Source organism: Salvelinus fontinalis, chromosome 23 (assembly GCF_029448725.1).
Source record: "Salvelinus fontinalis isolate EN_2023a chromosome 23, ASM2944872v1, whole genome shotgun sequence".
NCBI lineage: Eukaryota > Metazoa > Chordata > Actinopteri > Salmoniformes > Salmonidae > Salvelinus > Salvelinus fontinalis.
The window spans coordinates 22,828,816-22,848,917 of NC_074687.1; the positions used below are offsets into that span (position 1 = coordinate 22,828,816).

General features: G+C 47.2%; 1 protein-coding gene across 1 annotated transcript in view; it reads left to right on the forward strand.

Annotated features, from left to right (window-relative positions):
• erbb4b (erb-b2 receptor tyrosine kinase 4b) overlaps positions 1–20,102 on the forward strand; it is a gene marked incomplete at its 5' end in the record, with an annotated part of 265,305 nt that overhangs the window by 178,849 nt on the left and 66,354 nt on the right. The window contains 3 exon segments of the mRNA XM_055878265.1: positions 4,621–4,743; positions 11,205–11,303; positions 19,585–19,770. Coding sequence (XP_055734240.1) covers positions 4,621–4,743; positions 11,205–11,303; positions 19,585–19,770 — 408 coding nt within the window.

The following is a 20,102-nucleotide window of genomic DNA, read 5'->3' on the forward strand; positions in this document are numbered from 1 at the left end:
TTAACCTGAAATTTGAATTGAATTAAATGAAATTTACAGGGAGAGAAAATGTAATTAGAGTTGAATTTGTGGAATGAATCCCAACCCTGCTGCTAAGTCTGCATAGCTGCATATACAAGTATTCATTACCACTGCATGTGAAATAGATTAGTTATAAGATTTGCTGTGAAATAACATGAATAGAGAACCTGCTATTAAGTTTCAGTATACTGATAGCCATGACTTGTGTTCATATTTGAGTCACGAACAGCACAGTGGCTAATACCTACTGTAAGAGGGAGGCCTGAAAACTCTCCTGGGGCTAGCGCTAGCTCACTGTAAACTCTGCCTGCAGACAGACAGACAGACAGACAGACAGACAGACAGACAGACAGACAGACAGACAGACAGACAGACATGTGTTCAGTCTCCCATGTAGGAGAGGAAAGAATGATCTGTGTTAGCAGACAGACAGACAGACAGACAGACAGACAGACAGACAGACAGACAGACAGACAGACAGACAGACAGACAGACAGACAGACAGACAGACAGACAGACAGACATGTGTTCAGTCTCCCATGTAGGAGAGGAGAGGGTGATCTGTGTTAACAGACAGACAGACATGTGTTCAGTCTCTCATATAGGAGAGGAGAGGGTGATCTGTGTTGACAGACAGACAGACAGACAGACAGACAGACAGACAGACAGACAGACAGACATGTGTTCAGTCTCCCATGTAGGAGAGGAGAGGGTGATCTGTGTTGACAGACAGACAGACAGACAGACAGACATGTGTTCAGTCTCCCATGTAGGAGAGGGTGATCTGTGTTAACAGACAGACAGACAGACAGACAGACAGACAGACAGACAGACAGACATGTGTTCAGTCTCCCATGTAGGAGAGGAAAGAATGATCTGTGTTAGCAGACAGACAGACAGACAGACAGACAGACAGACAGACAGACAGACAGACAGACAGACAGACATGTGTTCAGTCTCCCATGTAGGAGAGGAGAGGGTGATCTGTGTTAACAGACAGACAGACATGTGTTCAGTCTCTCATATAGGAGAGGAGAGGGTGATCTGTGTTGACAGACAGACAGACAGACAGACAGACAGACAGACAGACAGACAGACAGACATGTGTTCAGTCTCCCATGTAGGAGAGGAGAGGGTGATCTGTGTTGACAGACAGACAGACAGACAGACAGACAGACAGACAGACAGACAGACATGTGTTCAGTCTCCCATGTAGGAGAGGGTGATCTGTGTTAACAGACAGACAGACAGACAGACAGACAGACAGACAGACAGACAGACAGACAGACAGACAGACAGACAGACATGTGTTCAGTCTCCCATGTAGGAGAGGAGAGGGTGATCTGTGTTAACAGACAGACAGACATGTGTTCAGTCTCCCATGTAGGAGAGGAGAGGGTGATCTGTGTTGACAGACATCAGGGACAGGTTCCATTAAAGCTCTCAGTATCACATAGGACGGTGTAAAAGCCTGAATGTGCTAGTCTCCTGCCATGCCCTTCTACCTGCACTTACAGTACCATGAAGTGATGGTGCACTGGGCTTTTTACTAGTTATTTCACTAATGACAAGACTGTGCCTTTTTCCGTTATACCTTACATCACTGCTCTCTCGCACTCTCTCCATCCATTCCGCTCCTCTGTGCTGTCTTGATTAGCTGCACACACATACAGTACTGTTCACTGCTTTATTATTATGGAACTCACCATTTGTATTCAATACAAATAGGCTCAATACAAAACTCAGTGGCAAGTCAGTTAATTGAAACAATAACAAAGTGAAAACCCAGCCTATGTTTAGTTAAAAAGCTGAGGGATGGCCCTGGAGAAATGTAACCATGCTCAAATTCATAAACAGAGGTATGGATGCAAGGGCTGACCATCCATGACATCAAAATGATAGTTTTAGATATATTTTACATTTACATTGTTTACAAACATTGGAGTAAAACAAGTTTATATTTTGGATTATGATGGGATACGACAGTTGATCTAAGCTCATGAGGCAATTCTAAATTATATTATTCAATAATCATTGTGTGTATATAATTAATCTATAAGTCAAGAAATGGAGCAACTAAGGATTTTAGCTTTAAATAATAACAAGTAATAACAAACAAGAAATGAATGCTTGAAGAGACTAAATAAATGGACATCCTAGTAGTCTTCCTCAGCACCACAGATTAGAGTGGGTTGGTGGACAGCTCCCTCCCACCCCTTGGAACTACACGTTCAGCACCTCATCTAAGGGTGTTTTCACATGAAGTCCTATTTAAAAGAACCAATCTCAGTCCTCTTTAAAGTGAACTCTGGGGTAAAGAAAGCTACATAGCTCAGTTCTCTTTGTATTCACACTGCCCTTGCCTTTGAATGAGGACTGAAATCCATCTCTGAACTTATGACATCTCACTTCACCTATGTTGTGGTCCAAGTCCTCTTTGCATTCACATCGACAAGTTTAGAACGGAACCAAGATCTTTTTCCAACATTCACTCAGTGCACTCTGAGTTTTTACAAAGTGCAGGACAAGCCATTCCATCAGAAGGTGCTATCGGACAGCTAGATATTGTACATACTTACATTTGGAAGCTAATAGATTGCATTTAAATAATTGTAATCAGAAGATAATATGAACATGTAAATATTATTAGTAACAGAATAAATAGCAGAAGAATAACAGCAGATTGAATAATGATGTAATTGAAAATGTAGGCTACTACCCCTTTAAGAGCTCAAATTGATTTTGTACCCTATGTTGTGATTCTCACCAAATATGTTGTCTTCTCACGCTATTCAAATCCCACTATCGAGTAAACACTTTATGAAACTCTCTTAGCCTATAGATCACATATTGCAAACAAATAATCTTGAACTAAGAACTCGATACATATTTTGGAATTTCTGTGCATCCTTGACAATTGCTAATCACCATCTTCTCTCTTTTGTGGAACCAATGTGGGGGGTTGTGGCAGGGGAAACAGTGTTGCAGTAGTCTAGCGTGTGGTGCAGGAATAATGACAAGCGAGCCTGGGGAGCTCTGTGTTCACATTGCCCTAAAAAAAGGGAACAAGGCTGTGGAATTCAAGCGAACCGAACTCCGAACACCTCTAGAGGTGGTCTCAGTTCGCTTTGCTTCAGGGGCTCTTTTGAGGGTTCTGAATTCCTTTGGAGTGTTCACACTGCACAAAAACATTCAAAACAATTGGCTGAAATCGACCAAGTGTGAAAATACCCAAACAGACAGCTCCCTACAGTCTGTAGCGAAGGTGAGGTTGCTGGCTGTGTGTGGCCCTCTGGCTCATCACAATAGGCTGATTAAAAAACAATAGCTGTTCTTTATTTAAATTGTATTTTGAATCAGCCTTGTAGGAGAGCACAGAGAAGAGAGAAGGTGAAGGAGAGGGAGAGGGGGAAGAAAGAGGAAAGGAGAGGGGGAAGAGGAAGAAGAGGGGGAGGAAAGAGATAATGACAGATAAGGAAGGGGCAGGGAAGATGGGAGAGGAAGGAGAGAGGGAAGGAGAGAGGGAAGGAGAGGGGGAGGAAAACAGACGGAAAGAGAAAGGGGGAAGGAGAAGGAGAAGGGGAGGAGAGAGGAAAGAAGGAGAGGGGGAGGGAGAGGGGGACAAAAAAGATATGGAAGGACATCCATCCCATCTTCTCTGCCCCTTCCCTGTCCTTCTTTATCTCTTTCCTCCCTCTCCCCCTCTTCTTCCTCTTCCCCCTCTTTCCTCTTCTCTCTCCTCTCCTGCAAGCCTGATTCAGAACTCCATTTAAATAAAGAACAGCTATGTTTTTTAAATTAGTGTTGTGATGAGCCAGAGGACAGGGCCGAAGCAGAGAGGAGAGCTGATTTACTTCTTCTCCCTTTCTCTATCTCTCTCTCCCTCCCTCGCTTTCTCTCTCTCTTTTTCTTCCATCTCTCGCTGTCCCTCTTTCTCTCTCTCTCTGCTCCTTCCCCCCCTCTCTCTCTCGCTCTCTCTCTCTCCACTATCTTTTCTTTCTTTCTCCCTCTCCCTCTATCTCTCTCTCCCCTCCGTCCCTCTATTTTTCTCTCTTTCACTCGCTTCCCCTCTCTATATCTCCCCTCCCTCCCTCTATCTTTCTCTCTCCACTTTCTATATATCTCTCTTCCTCTCTTTGTCTCTCTCTTTTTCTCCCTTTATCTCTTTCTCTGTTCCCCTGTTTTTACCTCTTTCTCTCACCTTTCCTTCCCTCACTTTCCACCTCTCTCCCTCCCTATCCCTCTCTCCCTTCCGGTGGATTCATTGTTCTCCACTTGAAAGATAATGAAACTACGAGAGCCTATACTCCTCTTCAACTGTTGCTATTATCCACCCTGTCGTTCTCTCCATCTCTCCCAGTTCTCCATCTCTTTCCCTCTCTCTTCCCCTCTTGTTTTATATTTGTCACTTTTTCCTCTCTGGTAAGTCTCTTTGAAAGTGTCTCTTGGAAAGATGAAAGAGTTGCATACCCATGGGAGATGTGACTGATTGGTTAATTGGTTGATTGACTGTTAACGGAGTGAGGGACTAACATATTTCTGATTGATTCAATGACTGTTTATTTGACTGATGAGTTGATTGATTGTTTCTCCCTATAGCTGGTGGAGCCCCTGACACCTAGTGGTACAGCCCCTAACCAGGCCCAGCTCCGCATCCTCAAAGAGACTGAACTCAAGAGGGTCAAGATACTGGGCTCGGGGGCCTTCGGCACCGTCTACAAGGTATCAACTTATCACATGCACTCACACAGCTACAACCACGTTTTTTGAAAGTTAGAAATGAGGAGGTGTTTCAAGGTAGAGGGTGGGAGAGAGAGAATGATAGGGAGCCTGGGGAGATAGAGAGATGATAACAGGAAATGAGAATGGAAGAAAAGAGAGAGAGGGAGGGAGGGAGGGAGGGAGGGAGGGAGGGAGGGAGGGAGGGAGGGAGGGAGGGGGGAGGGAGGGGGGAGGGAGGGAGAGGAGAGTTGCAGGAAATGAGAATGGAAGGAAAGAGAGAGAGGGAGGGAGGGAGGGAGGGAGGGAGGGAGGGAGGGAGGGAGGGAGGGAGGGAGGGAGGGAGGGAGGGAGGGAGGGAGAGAGGGAGGGAGGGAGGGAGGGAGGGAGAGTTGCCATAGGCACATAGTAAGGATCACATGCAAATCCAGGTCAGGTTTGCTGTGACTCAAGCAGGAGAGAGGATAAGAGCAGAGAGATAGCCCTGAACTACGGTATTTCTCACAGTATAAGAGGTCTGAACTAGTGTATGTCTCACAGTATAAGAGGTCTGAACTACTGTATGTCTCACAGTGTAAGAGGCCTGAACTAGTGTATGTCTCACAGTGTAAGAGGCCTGAACTAGTGTATGTCTCACAGTGTAAGAGGTCTGAACTAGTGTATGTCTCAAAGTGTAAGAGGCCTGAACTAGTGTATATCTCACAGTGTAAGAGGTCTGAACTAGTGTATATCTCACAGTGTAAGAGGTCTGAACTAGTGTATATCTCACAGTGTAAGAGGTCTGAACTAGTGTATGTCTCACAGTGTAAGAGGTCTGAACTAGTGTATGTCTCACAGTGTAAGAGGTCTGAACTACTGTATGTCTCACAGTGTAAGAGGCCTGAACTAGTGTATGTCTCACAGTGTAAGAGGTCTGAACTAGTGTATATCTCACAGTGTAAGAGGCCGGAACTAGTGTATGTCTCACAGTGTAAGAGGTCTGAACTAGTGTATGTCTCACAGTGTAAGAGGTCTGAACTAGTGTATATCTCACAGTGTAAGAGGCCTGAACTAGTGTATGTCTCACAGTGTAAGAGGTCTGAACTAGTGTATATCTCACAGTGTAAGAGGCCTGAACTAGTGTATGTCTCACATTGTAAGAGGCCTGAACTAGTGTATGTCTCACAGTGTAAGAGGTCTGAACTAGTGTATGTCTCACAGTGTAAGAGGTCTGAACTAGTGTATATCTCACAGTGTAAGAGGCCTGAACTAGTGTATGTCTCACAGTGTAAGAGGTCTGAACTAGTGTATGTCTCACAGTGTAAGAGGCCTGAACTAGTGTATGTCTCACAGTGTAAGAGGTCTGAACTACTGTATGTCTCACAGTGTAAGATGTCTGAACTAGTGTATGTCTCACAGTGTAAGAGGTCTGAACTAGTGTATGTCTCACATTGTAAGAGGTCTGAACTAGTGTATGTCTCACAGTGTAAGAGGTCTGAACTAGTGTATGTCTCACAATGTAAGAGGTCTGAATTAGTTTATGTCTCACAGTGTAAGAGGTCTGAACTAGTGTATGTCTCACAGTGTAAGATGTCTGAACTAGTGTATATCTCACAGTGTAAGAGGTCTGAACTAGTGTATGTCTCACAGTGTAAGAGGTCTGAACTAGTGTATATCTCACAGTGTAAGAGGTCTGAACTAGTGTATGTCTCACAGTGTAAGATGTCTGAACTAGTGTATGTCACATAGTGTAAGAGGTATGAACTAGTGTATGTCTCACAGTGTAAGAGGTCTGAACTAGTGTATATCTCACAGTGTAAGAGGTCTGAACTAGTGTATGTCTCACAGTGTAAGATGTCTGAACTAGTGTATATCTCATAGTGTAAGAGGTATGAACTAGTGTATGTCTCACAGTGTAAGAGGTCTGAACTATTGTATGTCTCACAGTGTAAGATGTCTGAACTAGTGTATGTCTCATAGTGTAAGAGGTATGAACTAGTGTATGTCTCACAGTGTAAGAGGTATGAACTAGTGTATGTCTCACAGTGTAAGATGTCTGAACTAGTGTATGTCTCACAGTGTAAGAGGTATGAACTAGTGTATGTCTCACAGTGTAAGAGGTCTGAACTAGTGTATGTCTCACAGTGTAAGAGGTATGAACTAGTGTATGTCTCACAGTGTAAGATGTCTGAACTAGTGTATGTCTCACAGTGTAAGAGGTATGAACTAGTGTATGTCTCACAGTGTAAGAGGTCTGAACTAGTGTATATCTCACAGTGTAAGAGGTCTGAACTAGTGTATGTCTCACAGTGTAAGAAACCTGAACTACTGTATGTCTCACAGTGTAAGAGGTCTGAACTAGTGTATGTCTCACAGTGTAAGAGGTCTGAACTAGTGTATGTCTCACAGTGTAAGAGGTATGAACTAGTGTATGTCTCACAGTGTAAGAGGTCTGAACTAGTGTATGTCTCACAATGTAAGAGGTCTGAACTAGTGTATGTCTCACAGTGTAAGAGGTCTGAACTAGTGTATGTCTCACAGTGTAAGAGGTCTGAACTAGTGTATGTCTCACAGTGTAAGAGGTATGAACTAGTGTATGTCTCACAGTGTAAGAGGTCTGAACTAGTGTATATCTCACAGTGTAAGAGGCCGGAACTAGTGTATGTCTCACAGTGTAAGAGGTCTGAACTAGTGTATGTCTCACAGTGTAAGAGGTCTGAACTAGTGTATATCTCACAGTGTAAGAGGCCTGAACTAGTGTATGTCTCACAGTGTAAGAGGTCTGAACTAGTGTATATCTCACAGTGTAAGAGGCCTGAACTAGTGTATGTCTCACATTGTAAGAGGCCTGAACTAGTGTATGTCTCACAGTGTAAGAGGTCTGAACTAGTGTATGTCTCACAGTGTAAGAGGTCTGAACTAGTGTATGTCTCACAGTGTAAGAGGCCTGAACTAGTGTATGTCTCACAGTGTAAGAGGTCTGAACTACTGTATGTCTCAGTGTAAGAGGTCTGAACTAGTGTATGTCTCACAGTGTAAGAGGCCTGAACTAGTGTATGTCTCACAGTGTAAGAGGTCTGAACTAGTGTATGTCTCACAGTGTAAGAGGCCTGAACTAGTGTATGTCTCACAGTGTAAGAGGTCTGAACTAGTGTATGTCTCACAGTGGAAGAGGTCTGAACTACTGTATGTCTCAGTGTAAGAGGTCTGAACTAGTGTATGTCTCACAGTGTAAGAGGTCTGAACTAGTGTATGTCTCACAGTGTAAGAGGTCTGAACTAGTGTATGTCTCACAGTGTAAGAGGCCTGAACTAGTGTATATCTCACAGTGTAAGAGGTCTGAACTAGTGTATGTCTCACAGTGTAAGAGGTCTGAACTACTGTATGTCTCAGTGTAAGAGGTCTGAACTAGTGTATGTCTCACATTGTAAGAGGCCTGAACTAGTGTATGTCTCACAGTGTAAGAGGTCTGAACTACTGTTTGTCTCACAGTGTAAGATGTCTGAACTAGTGTATGTCTCACAGTGTAAGATGTCTGAACTAGTGTATGTCTCACAGTGTAAGAGGTATGAACTAGTGTATGTCTCACAGTGTAAGAGGTCTGAACTAGTGTATGTCTCACAGTGTAAGAGGTCTGAACTAGTGTATGTCTCACAGTGTAAGAGGCCTGAACTAGTGTATGTCTCACAGTGTATAAGGTCTGAACTAGTGTATGTCTCACAGTGTAAGAGGTCTGAACTAGTGTATGTCTCACAGTGTAAGAGGTCTGAACTAGTGTATGTCTCACAGTGTAAGAGGTATGAACTAGTGTATGTCTCACAGTGTAAGATGTCTGAACTAGTGTATGTCTCACAGTGTAAGATGTCTGAACTAGTGTATGTCTCACAGTGTAAGAGGTCTGAACTAGTGTATGTCTCACAATATAAGAGGTCTGAACTAGTGTATGTCTCACAGTGTAAGAGGTCTGAACTAGTATATGTCTCACAGTGTAAGAGGTCTGAACTAGTGTATGTCTCACAGTGTAAGAGGTATGAACTAGTGTATGTCTCACAGTGTAAGAGGTCTGAACTAGTGTATGTCTCACAATGTAAGAGGTCTGAACTAGTGTATGTCTCACAGTGTAAGAGGTCTGAACTAGTGTATGTCTCACAGTGTAAGAGGTCTGAACTAGTGTATGTCTCACAGTGTAAGAGGTATGAACTAGTGTATGTCTCACAGTGTAAGAGGTCTGAACTAGTGTATGTCTCACAATGTAAGATGTCTGAACTAGTGTATGTCTCACAGTGTAAGAGGTATGAACTAGTGTATGTCTCACAGTGTAAGAGGTCTGAACTAGTGTATGTCTCACATTGTAAGAGGTCTGAACTACTGTATGTCTCACAGTGTAAGACGTATGAACTAGTGTATGTCTCACAGTGTAAGAGGTCTGAACTAGTGTATGTCTCACAGTGTTAGAGGTCTGAACTAGTGTATGTCTCACAGTGTTAGAGGTCTGAACTAGTGTATGTCTCACAGTGTAAGAGGTATGAACTAGTGTATGTCTCACAGTGTAAGAGGTATGAACTAGTGTATGTCTCACAGTGTAAGAGGTCTGAACTAGTGTATGTCTCACAATGTAAGATGTCTGAACTAGTGTATGTCTCACAGTGTAAGAGGTATGAACTAGTGTATGTCTCACAGTGTAAGAGGTCTGAACTAGTGTATGTCTCACATTGTAAGAGGTCTGAACTACTGTATGTCTCACAGTGTAAGACGTATGAACTAGTGTATGTCTCACAGTGTAAGAGGTCTGAACTAGTGTATGTCTCACAGTGTTAGAGGTCTGAACTAGTGTATGTCTCACAGTGTTAGAGGTCTGAACTAGTGTATGTCTCACAGTGTAAGAGGTATGAACTAGTGTATGTCTCACAGTGTAAGAGGTCTGAACTAGTGTATGTCTCACAATGTAAGATGTCTGAACTAGTGTATGTCTCACAGTGTAAGAGGTATGAACTAGTGTATGTCTCACAGTGTAAGAGGTCTGAACTAGTGTATGTCTCACAGTGTAAGAGGTCTGAACTAGTGTATTTCTCACAGTGTAAGATGTCTGAACTAGTGTATGTCTCACAGTTTAAGAGGTCTGAACTAGTGTATGGCTCACAGTGTAAGAGGTCTGAACTAGTGTATATCTCACAGTGTAAGAGGTCTGAACTAGTGTATTTCTCACAGTGTAAGAGGTATGAACTAGTGTATGTCTCACAATGTAAGAGGTCTGAACTAGTGTATGTCTCACAGTGTAAGAGGTCTGAACTAGTGTATGTCTCACAGTGTAAGAGGTCTGAACTAGTGTATTTCTCACAGTGTAAGAGGTCTGAACTAGTGTATGTCTCACAGTGTAAGAGGTCTGAACTACTGTATGTCTCACAGTGTAAGAGGCCTGAACTAGTGTATTTCTCACAGTGTAAGAGGTCTGAACTAGTGTATGTCTCACAGTGTAAGAGGTCTGAACTAGTGTATGTCTCACAATGTAAGATGTCTGAACTAGTGTATGTCTCACAGTGTAAGAGGTATGAACTAGTGTATGTCTCACAGTGTAAGAGGTCTGAACTAGTGTATGTCTCACAGTGTAAGAGGTCTGAACTAGTGTATGTCTCACAGTGTAAGATGTCTGAACTAGTGTATGTCTCACAGTGTAAGAGGTCTGAACTAGTGTATGGCTCACAGTGTAAGAGGTCTGAACTAGTGTATATCTCACAGTGTAAGAGGTCTGAACTAGTGTATGTCTCACAGTGTAAGAGGTATGAACTAGTGTATGTCTCACAATGTAAGAGGTCTGAACTAGTGTATGTCTCACAGTGTAAGAGGTCTGAACTAGTGTATGTCTCACAGTGTAAGAGGTCTGAACTAGTGTATTTCTCACAGTGTAAGAGGTCTGAACTAGTGTATGTCTCACAGTGTAAGAGGTCTGAACTACTGTATGTCTCACAGTGTAAGAGGCCTGAACTAGTGTATTTCTCACAGTGTAAGAGGTCTGAACTAGTGTATGTCTCACAGTGTAAGAGGTCTGAACTACTGTATGTCTCACAGTGTAAGAGGCCTGAACTAGTGTATTTCTCACAGTGTAAGAGGTCTGAACTAGTGTATGTCTCACAGTGTAAGAGGTCTGAACTACTGTATGTCTCACAGTGTAAGAGGCCTGAACTAGTGTATATCTCACAGTGTAAGAGGTCTGAACTAGTGTATGTCTATAAACCAGTGTCTGACTTTGTGACTCAGCGGCTGTGTAGTCTTACCTCCCCTGTTCCCACTTCTCCTCTCCCTTTTTTTACAAATGTTTCTTGTTCCCTTCATGTAACTCACCTCTCCTGCCCTCCACCTCTCCTCTCCCCCTCCTTCTCTCCTCTCCTATCATCCCATCTAACTTACTCCCCATCTGTCTACCCTCCTCTCCTCCTCTAATTTACCTCTCATCTCCTCTCCCCCTCTCTCCTCCTCTCCCCCCTCAGGGTATCTGGGTGCCAGAGGGTGAGACAGTGAAGATCCCGGTAGCCATCAAGATCCTGAACGAGGCAACGGGACCCAAGGCTAACGTGGAGTTCATGGATGTGAGTGTTTTACTGTCTCCGTAGAGACCCCATACAATACACCACCACCACCACACACCACATGCTCACAGCACCTATGGCTGACGACGGTACGATTCCCCAGTCATTCATAAAACATTCAGCACTCTTTTATTTCAAAAGGAAAAATGGATGTTAAGAATCTAATGATGTTATCTACTACGTCTGTGATGCAACCTCAGTGAAATCCCTCCTAGCGACCCATTTCCACTGTGTTTTAATCTCTGTCTATTACGACGTGTTTATATTTCTACTTTTATCAATCTTGCTTTGATGTCTGTAGACACGTGCGTGCATGTACGTTGTGTGTCTGTGTGGGTGTGGGTGGGTGGGTGTGACACGTAGCACGTGTCTTAGAAGGCGATCTTAGTGATGGCCCCCAGGAGGACCCAGAGGCAGGCTGGGTATTTCCCGCAGTGCATCATCAGCTGAGTGCCATGCTAATGAGCTTTCCCTTCCCTCGCTTCCTCCCTCCTATCTCTCTCCTCCTCTCATTATCCTCTTTTCTCCCCTCCTCTCTCCCCCTCTCCAAGAGAGGAATCAATGGAGCTCAGCAGACCTGGTTTCAAATACTATTTGAAATAAAAAATGAATTGCTTCACCCTGCCTGGAGGGGAGTATTATATTGGTTCAATGGCATCAGACAGGCTAAATTAAGCACAGCATTTTAAATTATTTTAAATAGTAGTTGAACCCAGGTCCAGCGCTCTCTGCTGCTGTGGCTGGTGGGATAGTTGCCTGTCAACTGGAGGACAGCATGAGGGAGGAGGGGGGACGAAGGGGGAGGAGGACCTTCAGATGTCTTTGACTAAACAGGAGGGGTTAATGTGGAGAGGTAGGGGAGGGGAGACTCAGTCTGCGTTCCAAATGGCATCTTATTCACTATCACAGGAGGCTGCTGAGGACAGGATGGCTCATCATAATGGCTGGAATGGAGCGAATGGAATGGCATCAACCATATGGAAACTGTGTTTGATGTATTTGAAACCATTCCACTCATTCCGCTCAAGCCGATACCACGAGCCCATCCTCCTCAATTAAGGTGCCACCAGCCTCTTGTGTTCCCTATATAGTTCCCTGCCCTATGGGTCCTGGTAAAAGGTAGTGCACTATAAAGGGAATAGGGTGCCATTTGGGACGCACTCTCACACGGCTGGAGAGACAGGCTTCAGACTGAGGAGGCTTTTGAAGGAGCTGCCTCCCTCCTCTTCCCTCCCTCTTCTTTCCTCCCTCCTCTGTCCTCCCTCCTCTGTCCTCCCTCCTCTGTTCTCCCTCCTCTTTCCTCCCTCCTCTGTCCTCCCCCCTCTTTCCTCCCTCCTCTGTCCTCCCTTCTCTTTCCTCCCTCCTCTGTCCTCCATCTGCTCTCCTCCCTCCGTTCTCCTCCCTCCGTTCTCCTTCCTCCGCTCTCCTCCCTCCGCTCTCCTCCCTCCGTTCTCCTCCCTCCCCTCTCCTCCCTCCGCTCTCCTCCCTCCCCTCTCCTCCCTCCGTTCTCCTCCCTCCGTTCTCCTCCCTCCGCTCTCCTCCCTCCATTCTCCTCCCTCCGTTCTCCTCCCTCCGCTCTCCTCAATCCGTTCTCCTCCCTCCGTTCTCCTCCCTCCGTTCTCCTCCCTCCGTTCTCCTCCCTCCGTTCTCCTCCCTCCGTTCTCCTCCCTCCGCTCTCCTCCCTCCGTTCTCCTCCCTCCGCTCTCCTCCCTCCGTTCTCCTCCCTCCGTTCTCCTCCCTCCGTTCTCCTCCCTCCGTTCTCCTCCCTCCGCTCTCCTCCCTCCGTTCTCCTCCCTCCGTTCTCCTCCCTCCGTTCTCCTCCCTCCGTTCTCCTCCCTCCGCTCTCCTCCCTCCGTTCTCCTCCCTCCGTTCTCCTCCCTCCGTTCTCCTCCCTCCGCTCTCCTCCCTCCGTTCTCCTCCCTCCGCTCTCCTCCCTCCGTTCTCCTCCCTCCGTTCTCCTCCCTCCGTTCTCCTCCCTCCGTTCTCCTCCCTCCGCTCTCCTCCCTCCGTTCTCCTCCCTCCGCTCTCCTCCCTCCGTTCTCCTCCCTCCGTTTTCCTCCCTCAGTTCTCCTCCCTCCGTTCTCCTCACTCCGTTCTCCTCCCTCCGCTCTCCTCCCTCCGTTCTCCTCCCTCCGCTCTCCTCCCTCCGCTCTCCTCCCTCCGCTCTCCTCCCTCCGCTCTCCTCCCTCCCTGCCATGGAGGATGTAAGAAGAGGAGGCAGCACAGCTTCTTCATTTAAACAGCAATCAAAACGCAGTGGCACGTGTCTTCAGATTGGACGTGGAGACACACACACACACACAACACACACACGCACACACACACAGACACACAACACACACACAACACGCACACACAAACACACAACATACACGCACACACAACACACACACAACACACATGCACACACACAACACACACACGGACCCACAGGGATGTGGAGATGGCCCCTGGCGATGTTTGGCCAATGAGCAGCAGCCCTGTTTACTCCTGTAGCTAGCATAGCAGGAGGATGAATACTCGTTAATTAAGAAGACTGTCAACACCATGGTAGTCTGGACCACTGTTTGAGTGTATGTGTGTGTGTGTGTGTCTGTGTGTGTGTGTGTGTGTGTGTGTGTGTGTGTGTGTGTGTGTGTGTGTGTGTGTGTGTGTGTGTGTGTGTGTGTGTGTGTGTGTGTGTGTGTGTGTGTGTGTGTGTGTGTGTGTGTGTGTGTGTGTGTGTGTGTGTGTGTGTGTGTGTGTGTTACCGACAGGGCACCAGTGTGAGTTATTCCTTTTGAAGCACAGCTCTGGACCCTTATTTCTGCCACAATAAACCTAGTGGTCTAGACCGAGACAATGACATGTCATATCCTTCTCTCTGTTAATGGAGATGGTGTATCTAGTTTGGTTTGTTCAACTGTTTACAAGACGCGTAGACGACACACATAGTCGACACACGTCCACGACACACGTAGACGACACACGTAGAAGACACACGCAGACGACACACATAGAAGACACACGCAGACGACACACGTAGAAGACACGCGTAGAAGACACACGTAGACGACACGCGTAGACGACACGCGTAGACGACACGCGTAGAAGACACGCGTAGACTACACGCGCAGATGACACGCGTAGACGACACGCGCAGACGACACGCGTAGAAGACACACGTAGACGACACGCGTAGACGACACGCGTAGAAGACACACGTAGACGACACGCGTAGACGACACGCGTAGACGACACGCGTAGAAGACACGCGTAGACTACACGCGCAGATGACACACATAGAAGACACACGCAGATGACACGCGTAGACGACACGCGTAGACGACACGCGTAGAAGACACACGTAGACGACACACGTAGAAGACACACGTAGACGACACGCGTAGACGACACGCGTAGAAGACACACGTAGACGACACACGTAGAAGACACGCGTAGACGACACGCGTAGAAGACACACGTAGACGACACACGTAGAAGACACACGCAGACGACACGCGTAGACTACACGCGCAGATGACACACATAGAAGACACACGTAGAAGACACACGTAGACGACACGCGTAGACGACACGCGTAGAAGACACGCGTAGACTACACGCGCAGATGACACACATAGAAGACACACGCAGATGACACGCGTAGACGACACGCGTAGAAGACACGCGTAGAAGACACGCGTAGAAGACACGCGTAGACGACACGCGTAGATGACATGCGCAGACGACACGCGTAGACGACACGCGTAGAAGACACACGTAGAAGACACACGTAGAAGACACACGTAGACGACACACGTAGAAGACACACGTAGAAGACACACGTAGACGACACACGTAGAAGACACACGTAGAAGACACACGTAGAAGACACACGTAGAAGACACACGTAGAAGACACACGTAGAAGACACACGTAGAAGACACACGTAGACGACACACGTAGAAGACACACGTAGAAGACACACGTAGAAGACACACGTAGAAGACACACGTAGAAGACACACGTAGAAGACACACGTAGAAGACACACGTAGAAGACACACGTAGAAGACACACGTAGAAGACACACGTAGACGACACACGTAGAAGACACACGTAGACGACACGCGTAGACGACACGCGTAGAAGACACACGTAGACGACACACGTAGAAGACACGCGTAGACGACACGCGTAGAAGACACACGTAGACGACACACGTAGAAGACACACGCAGACGACACGCGTAGACTACACGCGCAGATGACACACATAGAAGACACACGTAGAAGACACACGTAGACGACACACGTAGACGACACGCGTAGAAGACACGCGTAGACTACACGCGCAGATGACACACATAGAAGACACACGCAGATGACACGCGTAGACGACACGCGTAGAAGACACGCGTAGACGACACGCGTAGATGACATGCGCAGACGACACGCGTAGACGACACACGTAGAAGACACACGTAGAAGACACACGTAGAAGACACACGTAGAAGACACGCGTAGACGACACACGTAGAAGACACACGTAGAAGACACACGTAGATGACATGCGCAGACGACACGCGTAGACGACACACGTAGAAGACACACGTAGAAGACACACGTAGAAGACACACGTAGAAGACACACGTAGACGACACGCACAGACGACACACGTAGAAGACACACGTAGACGACACGCACAGATGACACGCGTAGACGACACATGTAGAAGACACACGCAAACGACACGCGTAGACGACACACGTAGAAGACACACGTAGAAGACACACGTAGAAGACACACGTAGAAGACACACGTAGACGACACGCACAGACGACACACGTAGAAGACACACGTAGACGACACGCACAGATGACACGTTTAGACGACACATGTAGAAGACACACGCAAACGACACGCGTAGACGACACACGTAGAAGACACACGCAGACGACACACGCAGACGACACAAGTAGACGACACGCGTAGACGACACACGCAGACGACACACGCAGACGACACACGTAGAAGACACACGTAGACGACACACGTAGAAGACACACGTAGACGACATGCACAGACGACACGCGTAGACGACACATGTAGAAGACACACGCAAACGACACGCGTAGACGACACACGTAGACGACACCCGTAGATGACACACGTAGACGACACACGTAGACGACACACGCAGACGACACGCGTAGAAGACACACGCACACGACACACGCAGACGACACACGCAGACGACACCCGTAGAAGACACACGTAGACGACACACGTAGACGACACACGTAGAAGACACACGTAGATGACACACGTAGACGACACACGTAGGCGACACACGCAGACGACACACGCAGACGACGCACGCAGACGACACACGCAGACGACACACAAGGACGACACACAAGGACGACACGCGTAGAAGACACGCGCAGACGACACGCGCAGACGACACGCGCAGACGACACGCGTAGACGACACGCGTAGACGACACGCGTAGAGGACACGCGCAGACGACACGCGTAGACGACACATGTAGAAGACACACGCAGACGACACGCGTAGACGACACACGTAGAAGACACACGCAGACGACACACGCAGACGACACACGTAGACGACACACGCAGACGACACACGCAGACGACACACGCAGACGAGACGCGCAGACAACACACGCAGACGACACACAAGGACGACACGCGTAGAAGACACGCGCAGACGACACGCGCAGACGACACGCGTAGACGACACGCGTAGACGACACGCGTAGACGACACGCGTAGAGGACACGAGCAGACGACACGCGTAGACGACACATGTAGAAGACACACGCAGACGACACGCGTAGACGACACACGTAGAAGACACACGCAGACGACACACGCAGACGACACAAGTAGACGACACGCGTAGACGACACACGCAGACGACACACGCAGACGACACACGTAGAAGACACACGTAGACGACACACGTAGAAGACACACGCAGACGACACACGCAGACGACACACGTAGATGACACACGTAGAAGACACACGTAGATGACACACGTAGACGACACACGTAGACGACACACGTAGACGACACACGTAGATGACACACGTAGACGACACACGTAGACGACACACGCAGACGACACGCGTAGAAGATACACGCACACGACACACGCAGACGACACACGCAGACAACACACGTAGAAGACACACGTAGACGACACACGTAGACGACAAACGTAGAAGACACACGTAGATGACACACGTAGACGACACACGTAGACGACACACGCAGACGACACACGCAGACGACACACGTAGATGACACACGTAGAAGACACACGTAGATGACACACGTAGACGACACACGTAGACGACACACGTAGACGACACACGTAGATGACACACGTAGACGACACACGTAGACGACACACGCAGACGACACGCGTAGAAGATACACGCACACGACACACGCAGACGACACACGCAGACAACACACGTAGAAGACACACGTAGACGACACACGTAGACGACAAACGTAGAAGACACACGTAGATGACACACGTAGACGACACACGTAGACGACACACGCAGACGACACACGCAGACGACACACAAGGACGACACGCGTAGAAGACACGCGCAGACGACACGCGCAGACGACACGCGTAGACGACACGCGTAGACGACACGCGTAGACGACACGCGTAGACGACACGCGTAGAGGACACGCGCAGACGACACGCGTAGACGACACGCGTAGAAGACACACGTAGACGACACACGTAGACGACACACGTAGACGACACACGTAGACGACACACGTAGACGACACACGTAGAAGACACACGTAGACGACACACGCAGACGACACACGTAGACGACACACGTAGACGACACACGTAGACGACACACACTGATGAACAATGGAATCCACACAGCAGAACGCTCACATTCACATTCATCAATTCAAACAGTAATAGGCCACTACTGCCATAGATCTTTCCACGCATGCTACTATGTAGCATAGGTTAGCAGTTCTCAGTCGTTGCATCATCGTGAACAAGATCATGTTGTCACTATACGCATAACAAATTCACAGCTATCAATATATCATGCGTGTGGGAATATGTTCAAGAATGTGCGTGTGTTTTTGTGTTTGTGCATGCTTGTGTCGTGTGTTTTTCTATTCTAAGCCTATGCTGTAGAATTATAGCTCCCCCCAGTACACACAGTCACACACAAAAATGATAGATGAACCTCTTTACCATGTAGATTTATAAGGGAGGAAGCTGTTATACAGGCAGGCTCAGTTAAAAGCAAACAGTGGCCCTTCTCTCCCCTTCTCTCCCTCTGACAATGGCCCTGATTTAAGATCGTGGAGATGTAGGGCCTTAGATTGTAATAGATCTGCAGCTGATAACTAAGGACTGGATTATTCAAGTGCAGTGAAGCAGTGATCATAAATCCAATATGTGTCTCAAACTATGCCCTTTGTAGTGCACTACTTTTTTTTACCAAAGCCTGTGGGTTTCCATATGGGCCCTGGTCAAAGGTAGTGCACTATAAAGGGAAAAGGGTGCCATTTGGGCTGCAGTCCCAACTCTCTCTCTGAGCCGTATGCACTATACTACACTTTCCTGCCTGCTCTCTCTGTATAACACCCTCACTGTCATGGGATACAACGTGGCAATAGCCTGGTTGAATTTATGTTGTCTTTGTGTGTGGGGTTGTGAGGTTGGCTGTACTGCTGGTGGCTGTGAGTGCTAGTGTGTATGTATCTTGTAAATTGGGTGATTAAATGTTGATATCTTTCTTGCTCTTACTTGTGCTGCTCATCAGTTAAAACAAATGGAATAATGCATGATTTGAATGAACGCAAAGGACATTTCAGTCCTTATACAGCCCTAATAAGACATCCCTTACACCCCTGACGTACAGAAGTGTATACGGGCAGCAGGTAGCATAGCGGATAGAGTGTTGGGCCTGTAACCAGAAGGATGCTATGGTTGGAATCTCCGACCCGACTAGGTGAAAAATCTGTCGATCTGCTCTTGAGCAAGGCACTTAACCCTAATTGGTCCAGGGACGCCGTCAATAACGGCTGATCCCTGGCCGTGAGCCCGCTCTCCCAAGGTGTCTCAGAGATATGCAAAAAACACACTTCCATTTCACAACACACACTTGTACATATGTGAAACAGGACAAATATAGGCACCTCCTATGGTTCAAATGGATTAGAATATATGGTCTCCCTGTGTGCCTGAGTCCCTGTGTTTGTTCCCCAGGAGGCTCTGATCATGGCCAGCATGGAGCACCCCCACCTGGTACGTCTCCTGGGGGTCTGCCTGAGCCCCACCATCCAGCTGGTCACCCAGCTCATGCCCCACGGCTGCCTCCTCGACTACGTCCACGAACACAAGGACAACATCGGCTCCCAGCTGCTGCTCAACTGGTGTGTTCAGATCGCCAAGGTAAGACTCACCTGTTAAAAGGTTCAATCTTGTATGGGGGTTCGATCACCATCAGCCACTTTCTGTCTGTGTTCCTGTTTCATAGGTATCTACTACTATACATACCCACTGTGACTGTTCTGTCATTAAAATGATCAAATACGAAAAAGGTGATCAGAATGTCAAACATATCGTTATGGAAGATCCATTTACCATTATATGCATGTTTGAGGGAATTTTGAAATCCCTCTCACAGCCTTTACAGTAATCGTCACCCCACGGTGTTGCAATGGAGTTTGGGTATACACTGAGTATACAAAACACTATGAACACCTGCACTCTCTCACTCTCTC